Source organism: Rissa tridactyla, chromosome 6 (assembly GCF_028500815.1).
Source record: "Rissa tridactyla isolate bRisTri1 chromosome 6, bRisTri1.patW.cur.20221130, whole genome shotgun sequence".
Classification (NCBI taxonomy): Eukaryota; Metazoa; Chordata; class Aves; order Charadriiformes; family Laridae; genus Rissa; species Rissa tridactyla.
This window is the reverse complement of record NC_071471.1, coordinates 64,131,676-64,147,473: the sequence shown is the minus strand read 5'-3', so window position 1 is coordinate 64,147,473 and position 15,798 is coordinate 64,131,676. Positions and strand designations below refer to the sequence as shown.

At 42.9% G+C, this 15,798-nt stretch overlaps 1 protein-coding gene across 3 annotated transcripts in view; it reads left to right on the top strand.

Annotated features, from left to right (window-relative positions):
• Positions 1 to 11,044, top strand: part of ABLIM1 (actin binding LIM protein 1) — a 225,983-nt gene extending 214,939 nt beyond the window's left edge. For all 3 annotated transcript variants that reach the window (XM_054205891.1, XM_054205890.1, XM_054205889.1), the window contains 2 exons: positions 2,598 to 2,678; positions 3,924 to 11,044. In XM_054205891.1, coding sequence (XP_054061866.1) covers positions 2,598 to 2,678; positions 3,924 to 4,037 — 195 coding nt within the window. In that variant the 3' untranslated portion in view covers positions 4,038 to 11,044. The remainder of the gene's footprint in view (positions 1 to 2,597; positions 2,679 to 3,923) is intronic.
• Positions 11,045 to 15,798: the final 4,754 nt, after the last annotated feature.

Genomic DNA, 15,798 nt, shown 5'->3' with positions numbered 1-15,798 from the left:
TCACAACACACTGTTGAGGCTGGCTTGATTTAAAAACTAATTAAATACATGGATCTTTGTGTCAAATTGGAAGTTAGAAACCTACGTGTCTGTCTGGATCTGTTTTTTTAGCTCTCAGCACTGTTAGCCTGACAACCTTTCAATAATGTTGAATTTCTCATATGAGAAATTCTTCAGTAGATTTATTGGAAAAAGAGGCAATGTCAGCTGAATATAATTTAAAACGCTTTTGCAGCTATGCCTAGAGATATCTGAGTCAAAAATGAACATAATACACAGATTCAACCAGGGCTATGTTTTAAATCTTAAAACTTTCTCTGTTGCTGGTGAACCTTCCATGAAATCATGATTTTGCCAAAGTTACAGGGATCAGCATTTCTGCAGTTGTGAGGAGCTCTTTTTGCAAACCAGATATTACTACTTGTGCTTCCGAGTCACCTCCAGACAAACTGTACAAGGCAATAACCCTAGCTTTATAAGCTGAGTCCCCACTGCAATGTATATTATCAAGTGTTTTTATGTATTATATAAATAAGACCTTGGGGACATCCCCAGCTCCTGAGATACTACTTTTTATTCCAAATAATTTCTCTTTCAGTGCAATAGAAATTCTTACAGCCATCACTGCTGTTGATGCACCCAGTGATTTGGAATGTTATTTTGGGTGACAAATTCTGTCAGTATTATTAGTGATAAAATTTATGAGATTTTTTGTGAGATAATATATCACTTGCTGTTGACGCTTGTAAAGGTGATGCCAGACCTTCAGCTTGTGTGAATTGGCAGTATTTTTATTCACGTCAATGGTCCAACACTGACTTAAACCTGATGAAGTAAAAGAAGCCAACTCAAAGTCAGCACGAAACACATGAAAAGTGAAAATTAATATACTTAAGAATGACCAAATCTTACCAAGTAGTTCTCCAGAAAGGACAGAATTTGTGCATCCTGCCACCCCAGATTGAGACATGCCTTGTTGTGAATATCTAAATTATAAAATGTACTTATGACTGTAGATCTTGACTTAAACTCTGCCTGTTTAAATATGAAAAGTTACATTTTAGTTTCCTATAATGCTGTATATGGTAGCCGTTTCCAGTATCATACATAAACAATGTAATTCAAAGTATAGACTTAATTGTACAACTGTGACAATGTCAAAATCTCCTAAGAATCATATCTTACAATTGGTATGTAAGCACACGTTCTTTTAATCATTATTACTTACAATAAACTCAGTGGTGTGTTCATTGATGCCTGAATCTTATTTATTATATTTCTGAAAAGTTCGTTGGGATAATTGTTGGCAATGGAATGACTTAATTGCCTAAATGTGCATAGAAGTTGATTAGGTTGAATTTTCTTCTGATGTTAAAATAATTGAATTAATAGCATTTGATAATAGCTCCGCTGTCTCTCTAGGAGGCTTTTGGGGGTCTCACTCTTGTTCCCAATGGGCAAGTAAAACGAGACCCATAAATAACGGTAAAGGCTGAGCCAATCGCTGCTGAAGTCTGTAGAAAAACTTCATTGGCTTCAGTAGGGGTTGGATGAGAACCTCACCAGGAACACTCTTTTCCCGCTCAGCAGAGACATGCAATGAGAAGGGCTACAGAGGGGCTCTGTCAGATGGAACATGAGCTCTCCTAAGTCATTCCAGGCATTTATGGAAGTGTCTGCCCAAGGAAAAAAACCCTAAACCAGAGTTTTATTTGCCAGGGATGATTCCAGAAACTGATTTTAAGGCACATGGTTTTCTGAAATCCTTTCTAAGCAGCATTGTTTCCGTTGGATTAAACTGATTTGGCACCCACTGACAGTAAACATTTTACTTCAAAGAACCTGTAAAATAAAAGTAAAATAATTTCTGCATTCAGGAATTGATTATTGGCCAATAACTGATTTGTATAAATTCTGGATGTTCTTTGCAATGTAAAAGGAAAGCGAGGGAAACGTTAATGGGAGATGTGCTGGACACAAACTCTTCTGAAGTAGATGAAGACGTGTAAGACAAATATTTCTACAAAATTACCTCCGTTAATCCATGTATGCATTGCACAGCCACCAAGCACAGTGGGTAGTTGTTTGAATTCTTTGACTGTCCAAAAAGGCAAGGAAAATCATGTAGTGAATCTTGATGAATGCAGTGGCCCCCACTGATCAATATTTTGCTTATTCAGAGTTGCTGCTTTTTCTGATGTACTTTCATGTGGTTCATTTTTAAAAGTCCACTAAGTGTCTGTTTCATTAGAGCTGTCCACACTTTGGCAACCATGAGTTGGGCCAATAAGTGCCAAATTTATTTACCTTAATAAACTCTGGATGAGAAAGCATATTGACTAGAGAGGACTGTCTGACCAAAGTCAGCTGTATTGTATCACCATGAATAGGGGTAGGCAAGTACGCAGTGGCTTTACAATATAAGGCCGTTTGATACTAACAAAGTTCTTGCTGTGCAACTTTAGGGGACAAAAAGTGCTGTGATTTCCTTTGAAAAAGGAAATGTTTGTGTGGTTATGAAAATGAGACACATTGTGTTCTTTTTGCTTTAGAATGTAAATACATCTCTTTTTCCCCCTTTTATACATTGTTAACAGATTTTTCCATATGAAATGCTCATGGTGACCAACAGAGGGCGAAATAAAATACTAAAAGATGTAGACAGAACCAGGCTTGAGGTAAGAGAAGCAAGTTCCTAAATGCTCTTTCCTGCTTTCTTGAAGTTGTTTGTTGTTGCACACTTGAAAGCTCAAACACTGAAGTGTGGGCCCCTGTTCCACTGGGAAGATTTCTCAGGACTAAGCAGGGAAGGAGGAGTGCAACAGCTGCATCTCCACAAACAGTGCTGGGCCAGGAGTCCCACATCTCTGTTAATATATACTTTGAAATGGGTAAAAAGCCCAAAAATTGGTGAAGTGTTTCGTAGTCGTAGGATCCATACTGGAATGGAGCAATACTTTGTTTGATCTTGGATCATTTTTTAGCTAAGAGTCAGTGTCAGCCATCCTTGAGGACCAAAAGTCTAACTTTCTTTAACTCCTCCACGAGTCCTGTGAGTTGGCCGATATCCAAAAATATAAGGATTTAAATCTCTGCCAACAAATAAAAATTGTTTACAGCTTTGTGGATTAGAAAGACTTAAGCACCCAGTGAAAGGCTGGGGATGTTTAAGTCATTCGTAGTTAGTTATTCTTCCATGGAGATAAATGGAAGGGGCCATAAAAATTTGGGTAAGTAACCATTTATGCATATTTTTAGACTAGTAGATATGTGATCACTGATCAGAATTCAATGCTGTGTTACATTAGTGTCAGAGGGAGACACTTTCCCCATCCAGTGCACTCGAAAGCAGCTGAACAAGAAGTAACTTGTGCACAAGACAGCACCAAAAAATGTTTCATTGGCAGTAGAGAAATGTGCTGGACAGTTAGTCTGGGCAGACATCATCCTTCTCAGAACTTCAAATGTAGCATGTCAACCTGCAGCCTTTCTGCAAAGCTCTCCTGAAACCCGCTGTCTGGGCGAACGTTCCTATATAGGCGGAGGTGACTGGCTAAAGCCTGGCACAGGGGCGTGCAGGAGCTGGTTCTGTTCTCTGATCTGTCACTGCTTGTTGGCTCGCTTCAGACAAATCATTTTTCTGTCTCTTGCTTATTCAGCAACTGAAATAGTTCTCCTGGTTTCCTTTGTAAACTTCTCAGACTTAACAAATTGCAAAATGTTATTGGTTCACTGCGCACCCGAGTTCATGAGGATTTGGATATGTGTTTTGCCAAAGCTTTATTATTTTCTGCAATGGCTCTTACGCAGTGACATGAAATCCCTAAGGCACTCCTGTCTCTTCTTGTGTCTCTTTGGCTTTGACTGACCATTGCCTTTTCTCCTTTTTTTTTTTTTCTCCCCCCCCCCCTTTTTTTTTAAAGCGTCACTTAGCTCCTGAAGTTTTTCAAGAAATATTTGGCATGACGATACAGGAGTTTGACAAGTTACCTCTCTGGAGACGCAACGACATGAAGAAAAAAGCAAAACTCTTTTAATCTCCCTTTAAACAAACCAACAAAAAATGATGCATAGGATATTGTATCGTACAGTCCAAACTATTTGGAAGCAACTACTTATCCACCAAAAAGGGAAAATCGCATAGTGGCACCTCTGTACACAGCAATTGAACAAGACGAACATTTGCCCTCCTGGAACACAGAGGCAAAATATCTGGGCTCAGAAACAACAGTGATAGTTTTCAGAGGTGTTGACCTGTTACATGATATTATACAAGATAGGAAACTGTTCTGTTCTTCTCCCTCAATGATATTCCCTTTACTTCTCTCCACAATACGATGGACTTTATTGCTAGAGCCAGGAAGTGCCCTTAGGATGCCTTGTAGACTAAAGTAGTTGTAACCACTCCAAGAACTGGAAAAGAATATATATATATATATAAAATATATATATATGTATGCGTGTCTGCGTGTGTGCGCACATGTATTTATATCTATCCATCTATCTGTGTGTGCGTGTATGTATGTGTATACATGTGTATATATATGGAGAGGAAGAGAGATGCTCTGTAGTGAAGGAGAAGCCCTTTGTAACATATCCACATGGTCACATTAAGTCTTTCACACAATTATTTCTTAATTGGCACTCTTTTGAAATGGCATCTTCTTCATGTGATACAATCTGCAAAGGTGGGCGCTCCGCTCACTTTCAGTACATACCAGTTGAATTTCTGGAAAATGGACTCCTTGTACTTGTATATATTTGCTAGGATATAGGAAGTGAATTGCTGTGTCTGTTGTCAGTCTTCCCTCTTCCACACTTTCTGCTTGAATTAATAAGGCTGGATCTTAACCAGTCATTTGGATAATTTAGGATCACTTAAGTAATGGGAACGATGGAGAAGAGTCAGTTTTCTTGTAATTTAGTCCAGGAGATGGGTGGATGGGGGTGGGGGTGACAGAGTGAGAAAATGCTTTTTTAAGTGTGCCCTGGTTCGCACCCAGAGATTTCGGGGCAGACTCCCTGCTAGTACTTACTAGTACAGCTCATCAGACTGCAGGGGAGTTGTAGGATTTTACATTAGCAGGGAAATGGTTCTCTGCAAGCTAACACACAAATGCATCCCTCTGTGGGAGGAATGTTTATGAATTAAAAGGTACCATCAAGGTGCCATGCTCTGCCAATAGAGGCTTTTTGATTAAATTGCAGTTGCTGTTGTCAATATGGCACAGTGCATGGGGCCAAGCACTCTTTTTAGTTAATGTAGTTTTTCACTTGTGCTTGGAAAAGAGGGCACAGACTTTTTTTTTCCTCTCTTGAAGCATCTAAGCTCCAGCCTTGGTTATTTTTATTTCCCTTTGTGCCTGACTTGGTTTTTGAAGACAGAGTAATCATGCAAGACAGTTTCTGAGCTGCATTGAACTCCTTATTGCTTTCAGTCTTCTTCCAATATGCTGCAGCATAAAAAACTGCCTGTATATACCTTAACTGCTTCTGGGCAAGTCCTATACAGAGGAGGACATGAGCACCAAAGTAACTGAATGAATGCATTGTGGCTGCAAGGTCAGCTTTCTCTCTTCCTTGGTGCTTAACTGCCAATGCATACTGCACTTATGAGCCCGTCTCCTCATACGGGAGAGGGTCATTTAGGTTCTGTGTCTGTCAAAGAATATCAAGGTTTCATTTTTAATGCAGAAACTTTTGGCACTGGAGACATCAGAACCTTTGTATTTTCTGTTATATGAGACATCGGTGTTAAAATCTGGAAGTCAGGAAGGGGAAACACTCCTATGTAGTTGTGAGATTCAGTGTCACTGCGTTGAGTTCTCTATATCACCAAATGGCATTTCACCATGAAATGTGCAGGACAGCCCAAATCCTGCCTCCTCTTTGCTGGTTTAGGAAGTCCTGTTGCAAGAGATCACTGTGGTTCCTTTGATAAAATCAGAGTTGAAGATTCAGTTTATGAGAGACAGATAGAAGGGGTCAGCACTTGCTGCTCCATGTCCCTAGAGCTAAAGGAATGGTGAGTCTATGGGACAAGCTGGAGAATATGCCACCATGCAGGTCTGGTATCACAGTCCCCACTGAACAGAAGTCCTCAGCGAACGTCCTCAGCGAACGCTGTGACACACGCGATTGTGAGTAAGCTCTCTGGACTTTACTGGGATTGCAGCAAGGATTAGTTCAACATGTTTTACTTCATTTTTCAGAACACGCATCTGAAAGGGTTTTAGAGGAACACTGAGAAGTAAATGGGAATGTTAGGTGCCCTGGCAGTTTGAGATGCATTTTTGAGTGGCTGCTGAAACCAAATCCATATGAAGAAAGAAGAGCAGTGTTTTACAGTCACAGGCATTCTGAATGCTGGAATCTCAGAAATTCAGTGTTTGTCACCCACAAGGTGTGGCTTAACTTTGAAATGAACACTTGAGTTTTAATGCATTTAAAATACTAAAATTCTCCAAATTTTGTCAGCCCACCTCCTATAGACAATACTGTGTTGCTGCCTCTCAGACGTAGCAGGTATTATGAGTCTTTTAGCGCAAGTCACCTTGACAATAAACCTTTTTGATCCGAAGACTTGCTCTCTCAAGGATGTGAGCTGCCAGTCTGCATTTTTCTATCCCCATCTCTAGATTACTATTGAACTTCTCACAGCATATATGAATACGCTACCCAGTCATTTCAGAAATGACTAAGCCAGCTTGTTTTCTCTCCCTCCTCTCCAAAAAAAAAAAAAAAAAAGAAAAAAAAAAGAAAAAAAAGTTTAAAAAAAAGAAAAAGAACCCAGCCTCCTAGCCTGTGAAGAATGACAGGGTAATTTGTATCTGCCTCATCATCTGAGAATTTAAAGCTGCAGTTGTAGCTTGGGAAGGAATGAAAAGAAGCCAGCTTAAATTCTGCAGAAACAATTGGGCCACTGCTGGTTCACATCTCACTGGTGTGGAACACAGTCAGTCAGTTCACAGTCCTCTGCACTAGACTTAATACTGCTTTATTTCTGATTGAGAATGTGAAGGGTTTTCTGAGCTTCAATTTCATGCCTATAGTTAATTCCCCTTAACTACCCCAACCATCTACATGTAGACACACCCCAGGAGATCACCTGTCCATAAAACCCACGTTGAGCCACGGGGGGTGGGGAGGTGTTTTCTGCAGTGGGCTGGTAGCGATTGTCACTGCAACATTTTCTCTTCTTTCATCTGCCCTTCCCACCTAATAAAAACAGAAATGTAACCCCAGGAGGAATTTTCTTTGTAAGCAATGAATCATTTTCCTAGTATCAATAGGATAGTATTTTCTTGGGCAGTTCTTTGTAATTCCCCTCTTTAATACTCTTTTGAGACATGTCAGGGATTGGACTGTGTTCTTTAAAGGTCCCTTCCAACCCAAACCATTCTGTGATTCTATGAATATGCCTTAAGTACATGCTTATGTCCTTCTATCTCCTGCAAGCCGTTTGAGCTTCTGATAAAGTCCCGTCACACTCAGTGCTGTCAACAGAATGTCATTGCCAGGAGGACTGCAAACTGGGTGCTTTTGTCTTGTTTTTTCCCCTTTTCTGCTTTAGGAGTGATGTAAGAGCAAAGACCTGTCAAAACGTTGCTAAATAACCACACGTGTGCAAAATGGGCTTATGTACACATGCAGGTTCTCAAACACAGGTGCACGTGTAGCACCCACACTCCCCATTCGGAGTTGAGATACTATGTGAGTAGTTAACCTGGAATTTCCAGTTAGTGTGTAGTGTTGACTAGATAGCGGTCATTAAGTTACGAAGGTTGTCACTTGCATATGTGCTTGTGTCTGCGGGGCTTGTGGCTATCTGTGATGTATTGAGTGTGCAAAAGGCAGGGTCAGTTTCCCACATCATGGAAGTGCCAGGTTGGCCACAAGTGATACCATCTAAAACGCTTCCTCAGGCGTATGTGAACACTTGCAGCAGCCATCCCTGGCGGTGCTGAGCTGGAAGGGTAACACCCTGTGCAGTAGTCTTCGTACTAATGGGGAATCCAGAGATCTGACTTCCTGGGTCTTGTGCCCTCTCCAGATACTGGTCTGATAATTTCCGTATGAACAACTAGAGAACTGTTCTGCGTTACAGTGGGAACAGCTGGCCATACCCTCTATACTTGTGCCTTAACTTAGCGTAAGTTCCAGCCTACTGCAAGTCAGAAGCTGAAATAAATACACTGAAATAAATATGTTGTTTATCATCTCTTAAGACAGTAGAATTAAGCCAACTGGAAGAGCAGATTTGGGAATTACTAAACTGTCCACTATTTCTCAATGAAGCAATGTGATCTATTGTGGCCTCAGTTCAGGAAGCTGAATGTAGCATCTCAACTCTGCCAGTTTCCTATCCCAAACCTGCTAAACTTTCTGTACAACTGGAAAAGTAAGTTCTTATGAAGCTTGCTCCCAGAATTTCTTTTTTCTTTTTTTCCCCGTAGTTGTTTGTTATCATCTCATGCTGGTGTCATTTAAGACAGGTTTTAGTGGCATCTCAGAAACGTACTTGTTTTCAGTTTCATTAGTAGCCTTTCATTATGTATGGTTTGTGATGCGTTGTGGACATAGCTGCAGCGTGCTGTGAAAGGTTAGACTAGGAAAACAGTAAGTTTCTTAATAGCTGTATGTGGGACAAGCTAGCTCTGTGGCTCCGGAAGTGCTTTTACTTCTGCAAAGGTGTCATCTCTTCTCACAAAGCCCTCTAGTCCGAAGTCCTTGGGCCCAGCACTGAAGTGCTCTCTGCCCTTTCCCTGTTGCGATTCAGAAATCCTTTCTCAGCCATGCAGTTCAGACGTCCTGCTGTTCAGGGGAGGTCACCAGGACTCTTGCAAAACTTTTGTAAAAAGTCTGTTACGCTGAAATTAGACACATTTTAAAGGGAAAGCACATCCTTGCAAGCCATACTCCTCCTAGTGTATTTATGCCATGTCAGGTAATAGCGATGCATGGAGAAGGGTTAAGTTCTGGGAAGAAGGGCTGGCATAAGTTCGATTTCTCCAGGGTTTGCCACGGTGGTGTTCAGCGGACTTAGAAGAAAACGCAGGTATGAGCCTGTGGTACTTATTTCAAATTGGGGAAGTCAAGTTTGGAGCCCCCAGCTTATGAGCATCTACGCTGAAATTAATGGTATAAAGCCATTACAAGTGACAGAAAAATTAACCCCCAAACCCCCCAAAATATGAACATCCCTTAAACTCATCCTGGAATGACTTATCTTGGCTCATCCTGACTTAGGGGGAGATCTTGGCATATTTGGGCCGTAGCCTTGTAGAACAGACGAAATGGAAACCGGCCTTGCTCCCACTCTATGATTCATTGTGTTTCTTTGGAATGTATTTGTGGAGGAGGATGTCCACATCCTGGAAGTTACCTATGGCAGTAAAAAATACCAATTAATGATAATGCTGATGCAATAAAACATGTGCAGGAAACAAGAAAATCAACTAATCTGTCCTGAAATGCCAGTCATCTTTCCATGTCAGAGAGACCCTTAGGGATGACTCCACAGCCCCCATCCCCATTCAGGTAGCCCCAGGTCATGGTCCAGTTTGTGCCCTGTCAAACTTTTTGGCCCTGTCAACACACCTGCTGGAGTCCAGCATAGTCTTCAAGGTAGACGCATAGCAGGGGCTGGTTTTGACAATATGTGGTATGTTTTTACCCCATTGCTGCGTAATGAAGAGCTAGAGAGAGCTTCTGAGCACTGTGATAGTAGTACAATGCACCTTTCTCTTTTAATGTAACTTATTGCTGTGGGTTGCAGGACTGCTCTGCCTGGTGAGTTTTGCCGTGTGATTCCTCCCACACACCTCTTTTGTGCTTGGTAAAATAAGAAACAAAAAAAACTCTATCACAATGCAAAGATACAGAGTTTTTAGTCCGACAGCTCTGCTGGCAGGAGCTATGTGATGCGTGCATTTGGCAGGGAGAGAATAAGTATTATTAATTTTAATGTAAGCATCAGTGCAGGAAGTGGGAATATAATTGGCCATTAATGTTGTTTGCCTGTATGCAAAATAAATTATTTGTTGCCCAGAGGGCTTCTAACAGGGAAATAAATTTCTGCTAATGATTTGCTAAATAACGCTTGTCCAAGTGAAGAGGTAATCCTTCCACGTGCATTGCTATCTTTCTTTTGAGGTGAAAAGAGACGACTGAAGGCAAACAGTAACCTGTTCTGTCAGGATCGCCACAGTTAACACAGGTGTTGCTCCCAGGACTTGCAAAGCTGAGGCCCACCGGACCTTGCTCCTAGGTGTTAGGAAATTAAGTATTTCAAGCAGCAGAAGCAGCTATGGGAATTCCAGCGGTGCCTTACCAGGCTGAGTCTCTAGCTCCCTTAGGCGCTTTGACAGGTCCCTCTGGACACTTGCCTGGGCTTTTGTCACACTGCACCTTTCAGAAAGCACTTCCCCCCAGATGCAAACCCACTGAAATCAGTGGAACCTCTCACTGACATCCCATACGCTTTGGAGCAGGCCCTTTCTCGGCTGGCTAGACCAGGAAAGCCTCTGGCTGCTGTGTATGCTCACAGCAGTGAGCTCTGTATGCCACTACCGGCTCAGTCCTGTCCAAGCAGTGTGGCTTGGTCATTGCTGACAACTCTTCCTGTAAGGGGGCCTTACAGCTGGGAGCTTTTTTTTTAAGCTTTGGAAACTGAAACTAATTTTTCAAAGGTGTATTTTCCTTCAAATCAGTAGATTTTGGCAATAGGATTTTTTATTATTTTATTCTTGTTTTCTCCTCCTTCCACACGTTACAAACCAGCGTTTTGGGGAGGTGTCCCTGTGTTTTCCATTCATCTGTGAGACAGCTCTCTTTCTGAGTCTCTGTAAAAGTGAATCAATGTCTTGTCTGTACAGTAAGTCTGCTTGTATGCATAATGAAAAGTTGAGCTGGGTTGCCGTTCTGTACAATTAGTGTTTCCACTGTCATACCGCAAACAGCACATATTGCACTCCTGTGCCACTGTAATCTGCATCACTGTTGTACTCAAGTCAATGAATAAAGTTTGGAGCTTTATTCTTAATCGCTGGATTCATGTTGCCTCATTTATTTGTGGTTTTTTTTTCATCTTGCAGAATTATATCAAAGTCTTCTCACAAAACAGGATGTGCTTTCAAGAGAGAGAGAGAGAGAGAGGGGTGAGGCATGAATGACCAGAACAAGACAGATGAACGGTTACACAGCTCCAGTGAAATTTATGATAAAAGGTTTGAAAATGCGCACCAGGCTTCCTGTAACTAAGCCACTAGAAATAGACATTCATACAAACCACATAGGAGTGTTAATTTTATGTGGTCAATTTGTGGTTTAAAAGGAGCTGAGATATCAGCAAGGTCAACTGGGTCATGCTGTTACATCAGCTTCACAGGCTAAATGGTTTCCTTTCTTTATCCTTGCAAGTCTAGCTAAAATTTTAGTCCCCAACTTGAAAAGATATTTATGTGTCTTAGTTAAGTCTTTGCTTAATTACCTGGAGTTGTAACCCACCCAGCCTTGGTTGGGGTGTAGAGAGTAGAGGACAATGCCATTCAAGGAAATAGGGCTATAAAACACCTATGAATGTGCTGAATGCCCGAGTCCCCAGCAGACTGTAGTGGGAGCAGAATTAAGCACAGTGCACCTCAGAGGAATCTCTAGCAATTCCTGTCAGTGCCTCAGAAGGCAGACATGTCGAGGGACTTCACTCGTTATTGCATGTAGATATCCCCTGGAAAAGGCGGCACTCATACACAGCTCTCTAGATGACCTGCCGAACATCTTCCCTGAATTAATTTGAGCCTCCTGCAATTATGGGACCTGCAGCAACCAGAGCTGGAGCCTCATTAGGATTGGCCTCTGGGCTTGTTTGTTAAAGGGGAGGGAGGTGTGGTGGTGTTACTATTTGAAGTGAAGCCACTGGGAATCAATCCTAAAAAAAAAACCTTAAAGGGGGTGGGAAAGAATCTTGCTTCAGGCAGTTGATCATCTGAGCTGTAGCCCTCCGTTCAAGGGCAGGAACGATGCAGCGCTCATCCTGCACAGCGTCCTCGAGCCTACAGAAAGCCCCTGCAGCATCGAGATCTGTGCCCTGCAGATAACACGTTCCCCATCTCTTCCACTCCTCAGCCCTCTGAGACTCATCCCTGCCTTGCCCTACCTTGATACTTTACACAGGTTCTCTCTCGGAACGAAGGTGGAGTCTCCCCCAGGGTTTTACTTCAGTGTACTGCATTGGGTATATGTAAGGATTGAGTCTCAGGTTCCTGCTTGGAGAGACAGAGGTGGGGAATTCAACACCACCATGAAGTTAGCTGTTAGGAAAGTTCGTATCTTCCCTTCCCAGGCCATGCCTAGATTTTTGTTGTGTTATGTTTGTGCTGGAACTTACACAAGAGAAACTTTTCTGTGGGTAAATCCACCAAAGCTACTTGGAGGCAGTTAGATGCTTCCTTTCTTTGGATGGCTTACTCCAGAGATTGTACTTTTGCTGTAGGCAGGACAAAATCAAATCAAAGTCAGAAAATCACATTCATCCATTGCAGCTGCTGGAAATATGACACGGTGAGGGGCAGAAGCACACTGAAGCAAAATATTTAAACCCAAGTTTTTTGTTATCTGTATTGCTGTAGCGCCTAGCTGTAAGAGCCCCAATCCTGAACTGGACTGTTGGTAAGTATAGGGTGGAGATGACCCCTGCTTTGAACATTTAATGGTCTAATTTTCAACAGGCATGTAGGCCCATGGACTTCAGCAGGTCAGCACGTGTTCCAGTATCCCTTGTTTCTCTGTTCCCTCCATGTTTATAGGCATTTCTTGCCCAGCCACTTCACAGCCTTCATTGCTGTCAGACCAAGTATGAATGAGAACATAAAACCCCATTTTCTATCCTCTTCTTTCTAGCACCAGCACTGGGAAACTTCAGGGTTTTAAGGAAACTGTTTCCTCTTGTGAGCAAACCCCAGTTGATAGCACATGGTGCTGTGCACATTAACGGTGGGAAGTGCTGGGCAAACCTGAGCCAGAGAAGAGTTAGGAAGACACAGTGATGGTTTTAAATGCCTGCCTGTTCATCTGGAAGGCAAACATAGAATCTAAGCGCGGCCTTTCTTCAAAAAAGTTTGCACTGTTTAGTTCCCCTTCCCGTGGACATCAGGGAGATGTTTCCTCACTGCTCAGCAGGGCAGGACATTGCTCCCCACCTGCCTGCAGCCCTCAAGCCGTTCCATGTTAGGTGCTCTCTGGGCATCTGCCGGTAGCCTCCCTGGGCATCTCCACTCAGGTAGGGAGCAGGGAAGGTCTCTGCATGGAGTATCTGCTTACACAAGTGGAGGTCTATCTGTTGATGCTGGGAATTTTCTAAAAAGTTTCCCAACCATAGAACAGAAAAAACTGAAGTTTCCCTTTTGAATCAGTCTCACTTACTCTTGAAAATCCACTGCCTGAGTCTCGGCTCCTTCCCTGTAGTGACAGTCACCTTGTGGTGCCAGCCCTAGGACATGTCCTGCCAGCCCACGCTCTGGAGGTCCTAAGCAGCACTTCCCCAGCTGGGGATCTTTGACCCAGCAGTTTAGTGGCGCGGTTGCTCCGTTACGGCCTCTCCAGCCCAGAGCAGTTGGGAATATTATTGCCATAAATGCGCTCCTATGTGTAGAGCAAATTCACGAGGATCCATTCCAGTCATCAGCTCCACAGTGAGACAGTGACAGCCAGCCTAAGTGCATTTTTAATTTCCCTTCAGTTAAATACACAAGGCCAGTGAAATCTAAGTCCAGGGTTTCTTTTTTCTTTTCATTTTTTTTTTAATTGTTAGACCGTTTTCCCCTGCTCCCCTCCTCCCCACAAATAATGTGAGGTTTATGACCCCTGAGTAATGACTGTGGAATGCACTGCATCCTACAGCCATCCCAAGGCATCTGGCAATGGGAATCTTCACAGCATGTCAAAAATACACAGATAATACCACTGTAAATAGCTCAGATCAAAACAAGTCAAATGTCAATGCTAATTTGCTGTCAAGTATATAGCCCAAGACCACTTCCTCCTGCAAAGAGAAACCCAGTTCCCAAGTGTGACTTGCTCTGCTGTCAGAAGCAGCTTGTTCCCTACCAAAAATCTCCCCAAACTCTGAATGAACAAGAGTGGGGGTTTTCCCCTTGCGGTTTTATTTTTCTGTAGCTTTTGTGCCTGTCTGCTGCCGAGTCCAAGTCTGGGAAATTAAACTTCAGTTTTGCCTGCCATTTTTCTATTGTAAAAAAAGGACTCTTGGGAGAGATATTTACTGTTTTCTATGGCTCAGTCAGAGGGTGAGAGAGAAAAGTTGTTCCAGGAGTTCCCATTACAAAGCATTTTTTCACATAGGCTTACTTTTATTTTTTAAGGACTGGGAGATTAAAGAGCCGGCAGCACTGGAACAGGAAGTTTGCTGTACGTCCAAAGGTCAGGTGGGTCTCAGACAGCCACTGGTTCCAGCTCTCTTTTATATACACACTGCAGATTAAAATGTACACCCCGGACTGGATGTAGTAGTCGTGGTAGTGATGGGAGCCCAAAGGTTCAGGGGAAAGGAAGAGAGGGGGAGCAGGGAAACGGCACAGCGCAGTCTCTCCTCGGGCTGTGATTTCACAAGACAAAGCACTGGGCGGCTGTTCAGCGAGCTTAAGGTATTCCCACGCCCCGACAGCTTTTTCCTGCCATCAGATATGTCAGCATGACTGCTTGTGGGGTCGCTCTCAGTGACATTCGGGAACTGATCCTGCTTAAAAAAACATTTTTTACTTTTTATTTCATTGCATAGAGTTGGGGTTTTTTTTCTTTTTAAGTGGAGTCAGTTCCCTGCTTCGATTTAAGCAGTGGCCTCACAAAGCAGTTGTGCTGGCATGAAAAATGGGGTGGGCACAAGTGGACAACTGGGTCTGAAGAAAGAGTTAGAACAGAACACGTTAAACCGCGAGGGATGTTGCTCACTTTGTATCGTGAAATCACAGGCTCAAGTCCATGGCAGAGAGGGCAGGTGGTCGCCTTCCTGTAGCTCCTTCAATTCCAGCAGTACCATCGCACCTTCTGTTACTAAGAAGTCAATTAAGACGGGTATAACTGTATGGGTGTTGAGGGGGAGGGAGAATGGGTTGAGCCCTGAGACCCGTACAGTCTGCGCTAGATTAACGTCCGGAGCCGAAGATGGGAGAGAGCCTCTGCTGGGCACTTGTGTCTTGGTGGGTGTTACGATGTCTTTGCTAAAACTGGAGCAACACTGTTTGGAAGTCTGGAGAAGGCAGTCTCCACAGATTTCCCTTAGTGAAATTCCCAGTCTTCAGCTGGCAAGAGTAGGGGGGCTGGATGTAAATTAATACTGCATCCCCAGGTAGCCCAGTGAAGAACCATCAAAAGGCAAGTCAGGTCTGGCGGGAGCTGACTGACTTGGAGCCTTACTGTGCTGGTGGATGTCTCCACATCATGCTTGGGAGTAGATCCGGTGCTTATTTGCTATTATTTGGGCTATCCCTGGCCCCATAGCACCAGGTATTGGAGAGGAGAGTTGGGGGTAGAACCAACCCTCACTTCCGGACTAGCCCAGTAAGGCTGCCAGAGGGAACAGTGCTCCCCTTGGCTGATTCTTCTGGATTTAGGCTGGATACTGCAGAGAAAACAAAATGCAGCTGAGCCCATTCAAGGAATTCATTGACAAATGCTTTAAGGTCTTTAAGTGAACCTAAGTGTTTGCTGTGAAACAGGAGACAAGCTAATAATTGAAACAGGTTTTACAATGAATGAACTGCTGCTGAGAAATGCCTGCTTTAC